The 19,413-nt window shown below is 28.6% G+C and overlaps 1 protein-coding gene across 2 annotated transcripts in view; it reads right to left on the reverse strand.

The window, feature by feature from the left end:
* Window positions 1-13,167, reverse strand: part of Rev1 (Rev1 DNA directed polymerase) — a 30,426-nt gene extending 17,259 nt beyond the window's left edge. The window contains exons 1-8 of one of the 2 annotated variants that reach the window (XM_071178393.2): window positions 13,094-13,167; window positions 12,655-12,837; window positions 10,015-10,144; window positions 7,465-7,633; window positions 5,622-6,313; window positions 3,095-3,449; window positions 1,693-1,847; window positions 224-343 (exon numbers count right to left, since the gene is read on the reverse strand). In XM_071178393.2, the coding sequence (XP_071034494.2) occupies window positions 224-343; window positions 1,693-1,847; window positions 3,095-3,449; window positions 5,622-6,313; window positions 7,465-7,633; window positions 10,015-10,144; window positions 12,655-12,735 (1,702 nt within the window). In that variant the 5' untranslated portion in view covers window positions 12,736-12,837; window positions 13,094-13,167. Of the gene's footprint in view, window positions 1-223; window positions 344-1,692; window positions 1,848-3,094; window positions 3,450-5,621; window positions 6,314-7,464; window positions 7,634-10,014; window positions 10,145-12,654; window positions 12,846-13,093 lie in introns of those variants that run through there. The other variant, XM_087166186.1, reaches the window with a different exon arrangement.
* Window positions 13,168-19,413: the final 6,246 nt, after the last annotated feature.

Here is a 19,413-nt window from a genome sequence, read left to right on the forward strand (position 1 = left end):
AGAAGTTAAATAATTTGCTTAACTAAAAAACTAGTTACTTACTTCAGCTAAATAATTACATTTGTGTTTCACTTAATGTCCAATGCATCTTTATATTACACAATGATACAAAAGAAACAAAGCTTTTACTTGTGTAAAAAAGAGTTCAAAAGAAATTTCACAGCTTAAAAACAAATATGTTTCAGCAAATAAATTTTCCGTAAATCACAACATATTAATTTACCTGGTAAATCTTCAACTTTTTGTTTTTTCATAAATTCCTCAACATCAGAGTCCACAACAAGATACTGGCCATTTGGTTTGCCAATTTTTGTGGCAAGACGAGCAAGCAACATATTAGACCCTTTTAAAGAGAACCAGAATTAATTTTAAAGACATACTAAAAAAGTCGTATAATAATTCCAAAGAATTTCCCAGAGATTATTTATTTTCTAAAGAATATTAGCAAAATATAAAGCTTTTCTTCACTTTGTTGCAATTGCTTAAACATTATAAACATGAATAAATAAGCTTAAAAAGAGGTTATTCCTATAAGAAATATACTATAGATAACTTGTTTTTACATTTATGGATTCAATCTTAAAGCAAACAAATTTGCAAATAAAAATTCAATCATCGCAAAATATTTGAAAACCTTTAAACCTGTTCAAACAGCAATAATTATAAATAAGAGTATAGAATATTGCCACTGTTCTAAAAACATATTTTAACAATTTAATCACTTTTTGACTTTAGATTTTAAATAGGATTATATGTAAATAGTGTTTTGAATAGGATTACATTGAATTTTGACTTTAGATTTTGATAGGATTAATTTTATAGTTTCTAAGGTATGGAAATTCTACAATTTGTCATACACATGCGCATTTTTTAATATTTTAGTAAAGAAATTTGTAAAGATATATTTAAACCTGATAAATCTTTGTACTAAATATGAACTCATAAAAAGAATTTTGTTTTTACAATTGACGCTCAATATAATGATCCTCGTAGTCAGAATGAAAATAAACATAACAACGTAAAGTTGCTATATTCTGAGTACAGAAAATGTCTTATTTTGACAGTGGATAAAAGATTATTCTCTTATCCACTATATACCAGATTTTTAATTTTTACTCTAAGCATAGAACATTATGTTGGTTACAAGCGGATACTTTTGCTAAATAACATTATGTCCAGCATCTTTTCTAACACAGGCTAGGACCACAAGAATAATTGCTTCAACCAATCATCCTTCATTCCTAGAGAATTCAAGATGTTTCACAATTACTAAGCAATAGCATAAAAAAATAGTGGTTTAAATTATTTCCAGAAGACTTTTTCGATCCATTGATTCACGGGCAAAGGAAAAAGCTCTTGAAAGTGCAAAAATTTTTTAACTGTTTTTGAAATGATTCTCAAGGGATTAAAAAAAATGACACAAAATTTCAGTCGCTAAATTGGAAAAGACGCTTTAGTTTGGACGGCATTAAAACAACATTGCATTCACCGAATATCAAATGGGACTTTACATATCGCTCATAATAATTGAAGGTTTCCAGAAATGGGGGTCATAAAAATTTATATTCAGTGTACTAAGATAATCTTTCCTTATAAAGATAGAACTCAAGCATAATCTAAAGCAAAACTGAAATTAAGAATACATTTCAGTTCATGGCTACTAAAGAAATTATTCCACAAACACTTACTTACCAAGCCCAGCAGATGCAGTGCATTTTGTTTTCTCAAAAACTTCTTCCCTCAAAACAGAGGCAAACATGCTCGAAGATACTTTGGTGTGTCTTAATAACTCTGTACAATCAATATATAGCTCATCTACACTAACTGCTTCAATATCTAAAGTATAACTGGAAAAAGAAAGTAACATTCTCAAATCTTAAACATTTTTATTCAGTATTTGTTTAGAAAATAATATATCTTTTCAAACAAATTAACAATTAGCACATTACAAAGAAGCAAGACAAAAATTACCAAATTAACTTAAAAAGTCAGTTTGAAAATGTACTATTAAATAAATTTTTTCAATGTAGATTTTATCAAAATATATTAGAGTTAAAAAATTTGAAATATTTATTGACTTGTAAAACAAATAATCTATAACATACAAATAAAGAAATCAGGCCTTTATTAAAAACCATTAACAAATATATATTTTATTCTAATGATAGGCACTGAACTTCTCATTCTTTGCTTTAAACGATGTCGGAGCTGTTACGTATTTAACATAACCTGGTCTGCACCAGGAAATTTAAGTCATAGACGAGAGCAACATGCCTAACAAAAATTTTACCATGGCCCCAGTTAGGTTCAATATAGGTCCATACACCAAGGGGCCAATATTAGAATGTCTAGAATTTTTAATAGAGGTCCTAGAATGACTTTAAATATTGGGCAATAACAATTCTATATAGGGCTGATATTGGTTGAAAAACGGCTGTAAAATATTGAGTGAAATGGACAATTCTACATAAGGCCGATATTGGCTGAATAACTCTAAAAACTCAGTGGCGCAACAGTCCATAAAGGGACAAGGCCTACTGTGCCCATCTCAGTTTTCTTGACCTTGGGCTCTGGAGTGCAGGAGCAGATGTTCTGGTTAAGTGGTCAGCCGAACGTGAAACCCCCAGTGTTTAGTTCCCAAGCATGCTTGGTACTCATTTATCAACTCACTGAAGGAATGAAAGGATAAGTCAACCTTGCCCGGTACGAGGATCGAACCCAGGACCTGCGGCACAGGAGCGCAAGGCGTTACCACTCAGCCACTGGATAGTGACTGAATAATGAACATAAAATATTAGGTTAATCTAACAATTCTATATAGGGTTAATATCGACAAATTTATCAGCCCTTTTTAACCTTATTGAGTCAAGATTAATGAATATTGGTTTAATGAGGGGCTAAGTTATATTGCTGCTAGGGATTACTCATGACAAACTCACAATTCACATTGCAGAGTACAACACACAAAAACATCCATGCCCTGAGTGAGATTGGAACCTGCAACCATTGGCTTTGCAGTCACACATGCTGACCTCAACCACCTCGCCAGTCCAACAACAAACATAAAAGGTAAAAAAAAAGATAAAACACTAACCTAGAAACTATATCATATAGTTGCCTTGATACTTCTGAGTAACTTTCAAAATCATAAGAAATAGTTTTCAAGTTCGGGCAGAGCCGCAGTGCTTCACCTAGAAACATTCCATTCCTTAAACCAGCTTTCCGAGCTTCATAGCTACAGCTAGCTATTTCAGACAAAGATCCATAATTTTTGGAATGTACCGATATTTTAGGTTTTGGCATATCATATTCTTTTTCCTCGTCAACATCCATCAAGCCTTTAAGTTTGTCATGCTTGTTAGAATAATGAGACATTTCATATTGTACATCACTACCATCTTGGGGCTTTCCTCTCTTTCCTTTAGAATGAGTAACAGCAACAGGTAAGCCTATGCGAAAGAAATTAAAGAAATGTAAGGAGTTACATGATATGTATAAATATTTGAGCAATAGTAACATAATTAATCAAATAGCTTAATATAAATGGATATTTGATGTTAAAAAATTAAGCTTGCTTAATTTTTTAACATTGAAAGGTAGAATTATTCCTGTGAAAGCAATTGCTTTAAATTCCTGTGAAAGAAATTAAAGAAATGTAAGGAGTTACATGATATGTATAAATATTTGAGCAATAGTAACATAATGAATCAAATAGCTTAATATAAATGGATATTTGATGTTAAAAAATTAAGCTTGCTTCCAGTATATAATGAATCAAATTATATAATGACTAGATATAATTTGTAGTAAACATTTAAAAGATCACAGACCAGCTAGCATATTCAAACTAAACAAAACAAAACAAAAAAATTCTTGATCTTTTGCCGGAAATTTAAATTTATTAAAAAAAAGAGAGAAAGAATTAAAGAAAATATTACTTAAACAAAAAAGTCAAATAGCAAAACAAATGAAATTCTACTTCAGATAAAATAAATTAATAATTAAAAAGAAAATCAAAATAATACCAAGCAAAAAAAAATTTGCTTTAACTATTATTGGGATTGGTAAAAATTAGGGAGAAAGAACAAACAAACAAGTAATATGTCAACATAACAACAAACAAGTCAAATTTTCTCTAAAATACTATAATGAAATCTGAATAAATAAGACAAATGAATAAAATGTCAGTGAATTCAGGGTGAAATATGTTTTGATTTTAAAGTAAAGTCAATCTAAGTTAAAATTTTAAATTCATTATCCGATCAGACAATTCATCGTACTTTGAATTGATTGTAGAATTGAATGACATAACATTAGAATTTAATAATCATTAAAGTACAAAGTGACCATGTAGCATTTGACAATTTAGTTGTTCATACCTTTAATTTGAAATGTTACTCAAGTTTGATGCAGTATACCTTACTTTAACTTTTATTTCTACATTCAATCCCACAATAATCTACAATTCATATGAATCACCAGAAAAAAATTTAATAAAACCTTTAGCATAGCCTTAGTATACATACAAATACCTTTAGCATACATTAAAATTGATACTACTCTGAATGTAAATGGCAGGAAAAAAAACTTAACAGTACTGTTGTATTAAAATAATATTCAACATATTTATTCATTTAATTAATTTTCACTTCAAATATATCAATTTTAAATTGATCAATAACACACCTCAATGTTAATTTTAACAAAATGTCACCCTTTTCCTGTGACACTTCTATTTTTAACTCCTTAAGCTGATTTATTCTAAGAAATATGCATCACCCCTTTTATTAATCCAAGCTTGGAATTTTTGGCTAATAGTTGTTTTTTAAATTCCAAAATTTGATTCTTAATACACTAGGCCCTGAACCATTGACAGTAATTACACATCTCCACTTGGAATTAGTAACAAGCTAATTTTTAAAGTAAGTAGCAACCTCACAAAATTCATTTTAAGAAAAGATAACTTTCAACCCTTTGACACACAATTTTTATTAAATATAATTTTCTTACTTTTTTTTGAATATTTTGTATTAATTAATATATAAATTAGTTACAAATAAGTAAAAAAAATATTATAATTAGCATTTTAATAATTTATGGTTATGAAATAAAGCATGAAATATCTGGTGTCTTTTTTCAACGTTAAATTTAAAATAACAAAAACACGGCTCAGTTATTAACAATTTTTCAAATGTGCAGTTATTTAGATCTAAAGAAAACAGTTATTCATAATAGAAATTTCTTTACTTTATAATAAAAAATTATCGATAACTTTTTGAATATGAATGGAAAAAAATTTATTCCTTTTTTTCGGATTTCACATTTTAATAAAAATATAATTCTGATAATGTAACAGATTTCTTTTTTTTTAATAAGCATCAGACTATTCTTCATAATACAAAAATATATTTTTAATCATAATTAGAACATTAGAAAAAAATATACATGAAAGCGACACTAGTGTCCCACCTGCATCAAAAGGTTAAGTTTTATTTACGATTTTCTCTGATATTTTTAATTTCATATACTTCTTTCCAAAATAAAAGGGAAGAAGGAGTCCTTATATTTTCTTTCAATCATTTTTTACTTAACATAAATTTCTAAAAGGAAGTATCTATTACCTTTCAACTCAGGATGTTTTCTGAGTCCGACGGACACAAAAAAGCAGTCCATGTCTAAATGCATAATGATATAGGATTGTTTCTTATTTTCCTGAAGATTCCAAGCATCTTGAAGGGGATCTGCATCAAGTGATACAGCATGTTGCTCCGCATATCTCACAAGTTTTGCTCGACCGGAGAAATCTTTTTTGCTCTCAATAAGATACTGAACGTAACGTTTCAACTCTTGACCCCCAGTAGAAATATGATGCAATCTTGAATGACCATAAAACTCAGAAAGGAAATCAGGATGTCCAGCTTTCATTGCAAGGTCTGGTTTTTGCAACAAAGTAGAGTCAGTATTCACAACAGTATACGATGGCACAGCACATTTTTTTTCTTGCACATTTGGCAATATTGTATCGCTAGTTTCACATTTATTAATTGCTTCTTCAGAAGAAGATTCTGAATTTTCAAAACAAGGCGGAGAAGTCACTATGTCAAGATCACTATAATCTGCAATAGGAGATTTTGTGGAATTCTCACGTATAGTGTCAGATTCATCGACTGAGTTCAATATTGGTACATAACTGACTGGTTGGTTATCAGATTTTGTAGGTAATTTGTTGAAACATATTGTCCTTTGCTTATCTTTTGTTTCAGGTGAATAAAGTAGATAGTCATGAGTTGGCAACAATTTTCCAGCTTTTATGCTAGATAAAAAATTTAAAAAATTGAGATCAATTAACAAGCACACTTTGACACCTCAAATATGATGAGAAAAAGTAAAATTCCGAATTGTCAAAATAATAGTCCTAAATCTGTATTCTGACATATTTGAAGAAGATACAATATTGTACTGTAAAATATTCATAGTTTATTACACTTTTCAATATTTACGTTGAAAATCAATATATCTTTTCTTCTGACTAAAGAATAGAAATTTCAATTTAAGAAAAAATTAAATGTTTTTAATTCATCAATGTTAATGAAATCTATTATGTTTATATCTTTTAAACCTGATGTGCAATGATTATTAATGTGAGAATTGCACAGGCAATCATCAAAAAAGGATGACTCAGAAAATTCATCCTTCTTCAAGTACATTAGAACAGCGGTTTTGAATTTTTTTTTCAGCTACAGAATACAAAATTATCAAACTTCTTTTAGCAGAACACAGACTGTTAAAAAAAAGTTAATTAGCTGGGGTGAATATGCTAACCAAAAAAGAAAACGCTCAGATCAATTTAGAAACATATTTATTATAACATATTGATTCTTTTCTGTTTGTGTTAGAATATGTTAGTTAAAAAGTAATTTATTTTATGCAATATGTCGAAGGAAACCTATGTTAAAAAAGATACTTTTGCAAACACAAAATTATAAACAAAAACCATACACAGTAGATGACCTATATAATCTATAAACCACAATTTACAATAAACCACATTAACTGTGTTGGTGAAAACAATGAAAATTACAGTTATGATTTCTATAAGTAAGTGAAAACTACTATAGGGTGCAAAGACAAATTTTTCAATAAAAAATAAACACCTTTTATGCACTAAAAAATATTTTAAGCACTTTAAAAAAATGCAAAGAAATAAAATTTCCCTTCCTTAATAAATTATTCATACATGCAGAGATTTTGTATAAACTTAGAAAAAAAAAACTAACAAATTAGAAAAATTATTTAATATAAAATTAAAGACAATTTTTTTTATTTTAAAGTTAAGTTATGACAAAAAGTTTACTTAGAATTAAATTTCTGCTATGTTTAGAACAATGTTTATGATATGAAAGAAATAAACACTGTCCATTAAACATTTGAAAACAAAAACAAAAAAAAAACAATATCAAATACCTATCAGTAATCCAGGCAGCGGTGACTACAATTTCATTCTTTAAATTCTTTATTTTGCTGCTTGGCAGATTTGATGCAATAATGTGTGTTGTTTTCGAATGTGAATAATAATGATGATATATTCCACCATGCAAACGCATCAATCTCTTAAGTTCATCAGCAGATGGATCTAGACATTTTCAAATAAATAAATAACATTTAAAAAGAAAAGCATGGTTATCAGCATAGTAATTTAATTACAAATGTGTTGCTTTGGCGTTAAGATAAGAATTCAAAATAATTAAAGCGATTAAAAACAATACTTCCAGTAGAAAAACGCGCTAAGCAGCCGAGAATCCAAACGGAATCAAGTTGCCCCAGTCAAGCCTTCCTATTAATGATGTCACTATTTTCTCACTCTTTTTTTTTTCCTTCCTTCAGCGCAAATTAGGGGACATTGTTTTTATGTTTATTTCAATTTAGTTGTGTCTGGTGGTCAGTAGTGCAATTTGGTTATTGGATTTTTGTTTCAAGTAGGCTTTTGTGCGCATTATTCTAATGTATTTGTCTTGATTTTATACTTCTGTACTTGCTTTATGTATTTTAAATTTTGTATTGTAATGTCTTCCTGGACGTTGACAAAACCTTTGGGGTACAGGGAGAGCAATTTAGACATTTGTCATGCTCTCTCAATAGAAAAGGTTTTGCTTTTATGGCCTCTGGAGCAGGTACCCACTGAAGAGGTAAGCTTCGGTTGTGATATTTATTCATTTTTCATTGTTTCTTTTGCTTTGGTCTTATTATAATGGCACCTGCACCCCACTACTTTTATTTCAATTAAAAGGCAAATAATATTGTATCTGCATTAAATATATTTCACAAAAAGTATTGTTTATAAATTTATTAAACATGCGTAATAAAAATAATTGCTTAGAGCATTTATTTAATAATAAAGTGAAATGTTTCAATACGTCAAAAGTTAATAACAATAGAAACTACTTCCCTTTATTTTATTAAATCAAATACAGCAGAGCATCGTTTATACGACGCCGAAGGGACCACCGAAAAACGTCGTATAAACGATAACGTCGTATAATCGATTTTCACTTCTAAAACTGAAACTAACTCTGTTTTCAGTTAATTTTAATGTTTAGCGTGTTGATTTGCATAAATTTCTAAATTAGACAAAGCAAAACAAACAAATAACCAAAGAAGAAAAATTGCAGTGTGCAATTTGAATGTATGTTACTTTTAATTATATTTTCTTGCTATTAGTCTCTACAATGCAATGCTTTGAATAGCGAGTTGAACTTACTGCTTTCTATGATGAAATTTTAGATTCTTATCACGGCCAAATCTAATGGCTGAAGCGTACTTGTGCAATTTGCAGGAAAAAAAGAGAGCTTTTACATTTTCCAAAATAATTAGTATCGATGGGTGCGCTGGACATTGGTCGATGAATAGCAAAATTTTTATTTTTTCCCTCTTCATAACATTGTCAAGTTTTTTCAGTCATCTAGCAAAAATTACGATCGTCATCCAAGCATTCTTGTTGGCACCCTTTTCTGTATCACTCATGTTGGCAAATTCCGCCCTTTTTTAAAATACGCAAGAAAAAATAAAAAATTAAGTAAACGTGAACAAAATCTAAAAACCGATGTATAACCGACTCCGTGCGTCGTATAAACGATATATTTTTACATTGAAATGAATAGGAATGATTTGGGACCACACTAAAACGTCGTATAAATGTAAACGTCCTATAAGTGATCGTCGTATAAACGATGCTCCACTGTATTTAAAAAATAGAGAAGTATCCACTCAGGGAGATATAAAAAATTAGCTATTATTGACGACACCGATGTTTAACTAATGAGGCAATAAGTATTATTAGCATTATGATATTAAGTGCTGGGATAATAATATGCCTTATTAAGTACTAATGTAAACTCAGTGGTAATAGTTTTTTACTGCCCCTTTTAATTAATAAATACAAAAAAAATAAATGTTTTAAAAAAATTTCTAGAATCTTCGAAGAACAAATTAACCTTATGGGAGAAGAAACAAAAAGAATGGATATACATAAAAAAATTATATCATATTGAAAGAAATCTAAAAAATCTGGAGTAATTTGCAAATGTGAACTCATAAACATGAATTTTCATCTATTTTGCATCTCAGTTATAACAAGAGGAAAATTAAACCCAAAACAATTCTGTAAATATTTTGACCAAGTACTAAAAACAAGAACATTTTTTCTTTAAAATATTTTCTCATACATTTGAAGCAAACAACAGAGATATAAATTTTAAGAAATGCTTTAAGAATTTTAAGTATGTTTTAATGTTTCAAGAATTTTTGTTTAATAATCATGAAATATATTTAGGAACATTAATAATAATAATCATGAATATTAATAATGAAATTATTAATATGAAAAGGGAAACTTCAATGTGTATTAATGATGAAAAGGGTAGGCAAGACAATATTTTTTAAAAGAATTAATAGCCTTGTAGTTTAAAAAAAATTATAGGCATATCCAATTTAAATTACATAGTAATTAAAACTTACTAGTATAACCATTTACAAATATGGAGACTTCTTTGAATATTGATGATTGCTGTTCATTTTGTAATTCAATAGGTTGCTGACCTTGAAACTGAGCTTCAAGTTTGGATTTTTTAGCAGCCATATAACCACCCTGATAAAAGAAATATAAATTAATCATACTTCAATAAAAAAAATTTCTTTAATTAAAATATTGAAATCTGAAAGTAAGAATTTTCGCTTTACAGACAAGTTCTGAATAAAAGATTTTTAAATTAATAACATTTTCTTACTCTTAAAAGTCCTAAAGTTTACTTTAGTTAACATATTATGGTAATTAAAAACTAAATTAGTCATGAATTTTTATAGTTTTTCACATGAAATTATCTGAAACTCTCAATTTTTTTTTTCTTTACGAATGAAAATTGTATTAACTCTTTTCATTTGAAATATTAAGATTCTTATAAAATATTTATATTATTTAATAAAATACTTTTATTTTTATGAATGATTATTTTCTAAATTAGGGGTGGGACAACCTGTGGCCTGTCAACTGTTGGTGTGCATCCTGCAGGAGCTTCTGAGAAAAAAAATACTTTTTTCTTTGAAAAATTAAAAAAAAAAAATTTACATTTTGAATTTAACCTTTGAGTTATCACTTTTTTTTGATCGCTCAATTTGCACAGATTCCTTTATAAATCCATGTTGTCACTTTTTACTTCAGATCACTTTTGGATTTGCTTCATTATTAATGAATTCATCTTAAGTCCAAATTATTTTTAAATAATTTTTTTGACAGTTCTTGCAATAATTTCCCACATGGTTTTAAAAATTCCATTTTTTATTCTGACAAACGAATTTTAAATCCTGCATTTAAATAATTACTCATTAAGGCACTTTATTAGACTAAATTTATTGGAAATTTTGACGATCCCGTTATTTTAACTACAATGTTATTATGATATGCAAGGTTCTAATCGCACATTTAAATAATCACTTCTTGATAGACTCGGATAAAATGAAATACTCTCTGCGACCAGAAAATTACAATTAAAAAACTTTCTGCATACTTTGCGTAGCACATGTAGCTAGTTTCAACCCTTTTCATCACCACCTCATTTTGCGAAATCTTTTTGAAAAGTGTGGATATTCATATTTTATATCGTGCTATTTTTTATTTGAGATATTGCCTACTTTAATAAGAAATACGAATAACTAAGTAATCAAAACAATAAAAACACAATGAATACTCTTTCTTTAGCATCAATAATTTGTTATTATGATCGGATAATAAAATTGATAAACATATTTGTTGTCGAATGCACTACTTAAGTAAGAGGATATGTCACATTTGATTTACAATGAAGGAAAAATAAAAAAGTTTCTTAAACATTAAACAGTTTGATAGATGACATGTGTAAATTATTAGACAACACTCCCGTTTCAGGAAACCGTAAAAAAATAAAAAAAACTATTGATGCTTAATTAATTGTGGTAAAAGGTACTTGTCTACCTAACACAGGAGCAAATTTTTGTATACAGGGTGGGTAGACAAATCTTTCAACAAAAATAAGCACCTTTTAAGCACTCAAAAAATATTTTTAAGCACTATATACATTAACAAAATAATATTCAAAGAATTTATATGATCATGATAAAATAACTAGTTTTTGACAAAGAACTCTTTTCTTGATTATATCAGCATTTAAGAAATGATCAAGAGATTTTTCGGTTTGATTTCAGAGGATGGAAAATTAATCTTGAAATTGTGAAAATCTTGTAAAATGCAACAGAGTTGCACATGAGAGTGCAAGAATCTTGCAGAACCCAGCTCAGTGCATGCACATACGGGACAGAAATATTTAATCAAACCTGTAAAATGATTGACGCTTTCATACGCTATGAACCAGCGATACACTGAAATAGATTGTGGTTGAATGAATTGTAAAAACATTGAATGATATTGTGAAAAGCACACTTTCGGATAATACGTGGCAAAAATTGACATAACTTTTAGAAAAATCTCATTTTCGAAAAGGGAAAATTACGCACTCTTTAAACGCAGTCTATGAAAAAAGTACCTTTAAGGGCTTTTAAAAAATGAAAATCAAAAATAAGCACCTTCAAGCACTTTTTAAAAACGCTATGCACATGAGTATAGTGATCTGCAGCAGAATAATCTCCAAGTCTTGACAACTTCCAGGCAGGTGCCAGGTCTGCGAGAAATTACAAAATAGCATCACATAAGACCAACTCAAAGTGTGTAACTCATAGCGAACCTTTCAGCAAATCTGTTTTTGTTTTGATCTTTAAATTTGCAAGTTTAAAATCCAATTGGCACCTTGGCAACTATAGCTAGGCAACAGATCAGGACGCGAAAATAACCCCTCGTTTAGTTTTTGCAGCACCAGTTAAAATACTGCCAATAGCCTGGGAAATGGAGACATTTTTAAATTCACCAAAGTCAGAAACTGATAAATTAAATTATCTTTAGATAAAAACAAAATTTAGTTCATAATAAAATTCTACAAATTTGATTTGTTTTAAAAATTTATTATGAGAATTGTTACTTTTACTAAAAAACTGAATAATTACTGACTAAACTTAAGTAACTCAGTCCCATATTAATTTAATTAATTGGGAAAAATTATTAAATTTATTTACCCATTCTTCGAATCCATTCGTTCGTTTACGACGTTTCTTGGTTTTTATATTTGACTTTGCATCATCTTCACTTGAGGACATGGTATTCAACAGAAAACCTTCAATTACGAAATTGCTTAGCTTACGAAATTTCTGAACTAATATGTTAAAAGAAGTAGCAGTGAAGGCTTAAAGCTATCGATCCTGTAATAAATAAGAAAAAGAGTAATAACTTATACAAACTAAATTTTTTTTTTGTAAAGTAATGAAATAAAAATATATTGATATAATTTTAAAACGAAAGCAAACTACAATGTTACTTTTCCAGTATAAAATTACATTTCAAATGTATTTAAAGAAGTTCATATTAAGAGGAAGTGAAATTAGTCAGAGAAAGTAAATTTTCATTTTTAAAAGCAATGAAATAAAAATATTAATAACATTTTAACTCGAAAACAACCTATAATTTTAGTCAAAAGTGTTCCCGGGTCAAAATTGTATTTGTCTATCGAGCATAAGGTAAACAAAATGAAAGTTGTAGTTCTTAGCATTTTGTAATCTAATCTATTTATATTTTAGCTTAATCATAATTATAGAGGGCGCTTTAAAAGATTGAGTTTTTGAACAAAAAATTAAGTTTTGATGTTTGCTTGTAGTTACAAATACTTTGCTGATAAAGTTTTGTGTCTAATTTTGAACTTAAATGAGTAATTTCTAAAGATAAGATACCTATTATTCAAAATGCAAAAATTTATTTAAAAAAATAAAATGTTATCAAAATAATATAGGATAAGCAAAAGGTCCGGAGAAAAAAAAAACAGGTTTTAAATTATTCCTGAGATTTAAGAATTCTTTAAAAATTCGCTAAATCTCCGAATTTAAGAATCAGGCACACTCAATAAAACGTAAAAAAAAAAAAAGAACTTTTGACTCAAAACATATTTTAATATTTTGCACAATAAGTAGATGTAAATTTTTTCTTTAAAAAAGAAGTTCTGTCTTACATTATCTTACTTATTTTTGAAAAATATGCCCCCCCCTGATTCTGAAAGGATATTCCTGCGCGGTCCAGAAGTAGAACATGATAAAAAAAAATTTCTCTGATTGTTCACAAAAAAAAAAAAAAAAAAAAAAATATTTTGTTTACCAAATTTTTGAAAGAAAATGTGATATAATTTTACGCAATGATTAAAAAAATAAGTGCCCAGATTAAATTCTATACCTGTCTCATATGATCGTGTTAGTCCTTCGATGCTTTAGCTTTATATATATTTAGTGTGACCGACGGATTCAAATTTTGTATTTTGTGTATAGAATTTAAAAGAAAATTTAATTGTTCCATGTTCCGATATAAACATACCTGCGATTTATTATGAAAAAAATACGCATCTTTTCATAATAAACCGGTTTCAAATGAATCCCATGTGTCAAAAAAATTATATCCAAAATTTGCTATCCGTCACCCAGAGAATATAGTACTACATAAACATGCGAGATCAGTATATAGTATATAAACATGCGAGGGGTGCTGACTTGAAAGACACGGAAGGTTTGAGATCTCCCAAAGATTTTCTCTATCCCGCAAATCTTGTATCGCCATTCTGCATATTTAGAAAATTTCCTTTTCTCTTTTTTTTAGAACAATGAAATGAGTCAGTACGCAGTACACAAATGAAATTAGTCAGTATTACAATTTATTCAAATAGCAATTAAAAATGTCCACAAATATCATTTTACGCATTCCATTTCCCCTTTCTTTTTCCATTTCCCAACTGGGGCCAATGTAAAATTGCTGCTAGGGTATATTCTTCAACAAATCTAATTTTATCCTTGCCATTGAAAGATTATTTTTCAGGTACTCGTCGTGGAGCTCCAATACAAACGAGTTATTTTCATCAGAAATTAAGCGATAAGATATGTATAGCTTCTTCAAAAAGCCCTTTGCCTTTCTTTTATGAAAAATAAATATTCCAAAAGCGTAAGAGAGAATAGGTTTGGTTTGTCAATACAGTTTCGCTATTGATACAGGAGAAATAGAAAAATAATATATACTAAATAATGATATACTTCAGAAACTTGAGTATTTCTCTACATGACAAAAAAAGCTACTGCCACTTTCACCGAGCACGCTTCCCACTGTAACGATTCAAAAGTTATTAGATGAAACAATATGATATTTCGCACATTTCTTGAGAAATAATCTCATGTCAAAATGTAAATGAACATTATGATATCATAATGTCATGGATGCGGTTATTTTACAACAAAATAGGAACATTTCTTTCTTGAACCGCGCAATTCAGTTAGTGAAGCCTATTAACAAAAAAAATATGTTTTTTTTTTTTTTCAGCTACGTACCCTTATATCTGTAAAAGGGTAACTCGTCTCACTTTGTTAAAATCTCGAGTTAGTTTTGAAGTAATTAAATAGTTTATTACGAACGATTGTGTGCCTTTTTAGAAAAAGTAATCGCAGTAAAATTATAATTTTTTGAAGTTTTAACCAAAGATTTTTAAAAAAAACTGAGAAATTTTTTTTTTTAAATTTTGAATTAGTTTCGGAATTGGAGTAATTGATATTTAAAAATTTTAATGTTTTTTACCCAATTCTGAATAATTAACAAAGAATGAGTATTTTTTTACATCGCTTGAACACAACGATGTCTAATAGTCTTCTTTCATTAAAAAGAAAATAAAAATAAAAAATAAATAGGAACTATATTAGTGAGGGTGCTCGATTTCCAGAATTTTCTATTTCTATTTGGTATTCGATAAGTAAATTACTTCTTATTCGTTGTGTGGGATTGTGAAAAATTGTGTATTCATCTTAGCTTCGAAGTAATTTCTCTCTTTTTTTACATTTATTTATCAAACAGTTCATTAATTATTTTATTTATTGACTAGAATAATTATGTATGAAATTGTTAAATGGGTAATATATTGTTGGAAAAAATGTATACGTTGTTAAAATATTAGCAACAAAATAATAATTTTTTTTTTTTAAGCAAATGAATTTCCTCTTTAATTGAATACTTTGTTAAATGAATTATAATACAATTTATTCTTCAAAGATTACGGCTTTTTACTTTACTTTTTGGAATTCAACAAATAAATGTATTTTAAAAGATTTCAATAAATATTCGGCCATGTTTGCTGAATTAAATATCACATTGTTTGTTTTTCGAATAATAAATTAATGAAATTGTTTAAAGTTCTATTGATTTTTATACACAAAAATTATTTCACTTTTATTATAACAAATCCATTTCTTTAGCTGGTTTATTATAGATTAGATTTTTAAAAATATGCTTGCTGTTGGTATTCTATTAATATTATATTAGACAAATCCTTCTTATTTTAAGGTTTCGGTACAAACAATTATATAAGAAGAAGTTTTTTCAAATAGTAAAGAAAAAAAAAAGACGAAAAAAGAAAAATTGCAATAATGAATGTAAACATTAGCACCAAAATAACATCAATGATTATCAGATAATTTATATTAATTCGATATAATGATGTTCAGGAACATTTTAAATCAAATTTATTTAACAAAAAATAAAATATCTAAATATAAATCTTGCTTCCATTTTGAATCTAAAAATAAAATCTTTCGGTGGAAATAAGACAACTTGACTGACATGCTATTTTTAAAGTATATTTCTTTTGAGCAACTCCTGATGCTTTTTTATTGTTTGTAAGAATAATTGCAGGTGTTTATTTATGATTCAATCAAATTAGGAATTTCATTCATAAAAACGGGAGTTTCTCTCTCCCAAAAATGTTCCATTTTTCTCGGCGCGAGTTTTACAACGAAAACGTTAAAATGAAACGTAAATAAAAATTTCATGTTACTGTAGAGCGCCGATTATCCTGACCAATCAGGACCAAGATTGATCTGTATAAATGAGCAAATTAAAATAATAATAATAATAATAAAATAAAAAAAACGGCTTAAAGAATGTTTTTAAGAAACTTTCACACTTTTTCCAGGGTTAGAATCGTCAATACTAGCAGTGCCTATTACAAACAGGGTATGTTTAAAAATTTAAAATTTTTTAAAAACATGTTCTTTTATGCGAAACTATTTATTACCCACACTGAAACTGTGCGGAGCGAACATGAGGTTCTTTTCAAGGTCACCAGGGGACAAAAGAAGTCAACTAGAAGCATTTACGCGAATAACAAACTAATTGTTTTTTTGTTGAGAAGATGAGAAAAACACATAGTTCTTCAACTATCCATATAATTGGTAAATTGGATTCCGGAAAATTGGAAATCAGTTAATCGGAGCTAAACATGTATTAGAGATATATGTTTAGCGCTAGCGTTTATTAGAGATATGTGATTTAGAGGAATTATATTTACATATATTAGAGAGATTTCGAGTATGTCCTACGCTAACTATACTGCTAACCTCATTTTCTTCATTCCTTAGCGACGGCACAATTTGTCGTTTGAAATTTTCGGAAATGCGCCGCGAAGTTAAAATAGCTTTCGAATTAGGAGAACAGCAACGATTTGCAAAATCTCTTCATTATGGAACAATTTCGAACCGTTAAAAAAAACACTGTTACGAATCAAATATTTCTCCTCTGTACACCATGAACATTCATATATTCTTGTGATATTCTTCAAATATTTAAAGTTTTTTTCCCCCGCTGAACTCGACGCATATTTTTTAAAAGGAAAACTAAACGACATAAAATAAAAATCAAACGCAGAAAAATGATAATTTTTGTCGACGCATACTGTAATTCTTAAAGATAAAAATAAACTGAGACTTCTTTGAAATTTCGAATTTGCTTTGTAGTCATTAATTTTTAAAATTTGTTGTTTTGACTTTTTTCGGTTATTTACATAATAACAAGGGTTAACAAATATTTTTTTCTTTAAATTATGAAAGATAACATGATTGCCATCTTTTCTTTAAAAAGAAATAAGAAGAAAAAAACTGGGTTATTTCAGTTAAAAATTCCATATTAATACTTATCTTAATTAATGTAGGGGGATTTTTAATTTTCTGTGTAAATGTTTTTTCTTTTGAAGTTCCTCTCCTTGCAATTCTGCGCCTTTGGTAAAACGCTTCTCTTTCTATTTGATTGAAAACTAACGCACTTTTGCAACCGCTGGAAAGATTTGGTGCATTAAATTTAACCCATTTTCTTCGTAATTTCTGTAGGTTGAAATTACATGGGGACTCGATTGTAATAAAAAATAACATTCTTAGCTTATTCTACACATTGCAATCCTCTCAATTATTGCCCGTATATATAAAAAAAGGACAAAAAAAGTCACCTGAGAGAAAATTAGCAGCTACAGTTTAAAAATTTCAAAACATTTTTGAACTCTTTCAAGAGAAACAAATAACAATCCACTTTCCAATTTCTTAATTTTTACCGTTTTATAACTTTTTAGTTCTACTGTGGGTCAGGAGAAATGAACGAGTGAAGCAATAACTGCCTTGGCTTTCCTGGGGTTGACTTGACGAACGACAACGTGATGGGAATTGATAGTTACATAAAAAATGCAGTATGGTCAACGCTTGAAATTGCGGGCTAAATCAAAACGGGCGTTACGACGGGAGGTCACTATATCGCAAAAACAATATAGCAAATATTTACTCCTCTCTAATAAATACTTGACTTATTTTGACAAAACGATGCAAATTTTTTAAAAAGAATAATAAAACTCACTATAATTGACAAACAATAAAAAATAAAAAAATTTTATATCTACAGAATACCAGTATTATAAAACAGTGGTTACCAACTGGTGGCCCGCGGGACGCACCCGGTGCAATATTCTTTGTGGCCACGAACTAAAATATATTAGTTGTCATTTTTTGCGGACAATTTTCGTAAAAAATATACATGGGTTTAAAATACTTTTCTTTCGTTAAAAAGTCACCTAATTTCTTCGTTTCTGTGAAATTTAACACACCAACGGAGCAAAAAAATTTATTTCTCATGTTTTGCATCCAAAAAAATAAGAAAATATTTATTTAAATACAAAAACATTCGTGTATGTTGCTTAAAAATCTACTTCTAATTTTAATTTGTAATTCAATACGTTTGTTTTGTACAACTTGATAAAAATTTGACAGTAATATTTAATGCTCCTTCAAACATAAAAGAGTCCTAGATAAAATTTTGATAAAGTTGCGACCAGCCATTTGGCTGGTGTTTTTAATTGCGGCCCCCGGCCTCATGTAAGTTGGAAACCCCTCTTATAGAATATAAATAGGTAACAAAAAATACATTAAAAATGCGTGAACTATTCCAATTAAAACTGAAATTTTTGAAAGTCGTTACTTGAATATTTAATTTTTTAAGAAAAAAAAAATGCCTCTCCTGTTTGAAAATGACCCATTTCTCTCTTTCCATTTTTTATTTTTATTTCTACCTTACTATAATATTCATTTCACTGTTTGTGCTCTAACACTTTTATAACATATCTCTAAGAATAAATATTTTCTTCGTTTATTTTTTTAAATCAATGATTTTTAATTTTGTAATGGACGTCGAGAATCGAACGTGCCCGACGAGGCCAAGCTCCGCCATCACGGAGTATTTAAAAACGTATAGAGAAACAAAACATCTGTCTGAAAAGGACTAGAAGTTCTCATCTTCTCCTCGGCTTTTAATGCTATTTCTATCAAACAAGAACTAGTAGCTCAAGATAGAGCGGAAATTGAGAACCTGACGCAAGGAAATCCCATTTTTTCGGAAAAGTACGTCACTTACAGCTTCGGCCAATGGACAGCAATCACCATAACACTCTT

This window comes from Parasteatoda tepidariorum, chromosome 6, assembly GCF_982258835.1.
Source record: "Parasteatoda tepidariorum strain Cologne lab strain chromosome 6, Ptep-v5.0, whole genome shotgun sequence".
Classification (NCBI taxonomy): domain Eukaryota; kingdom Metazoa; phylum Arthropoda; class Arachnida; order Araneae; family Theridiidae; genus Parasteatoda; species Parasteatoda tepidariorum.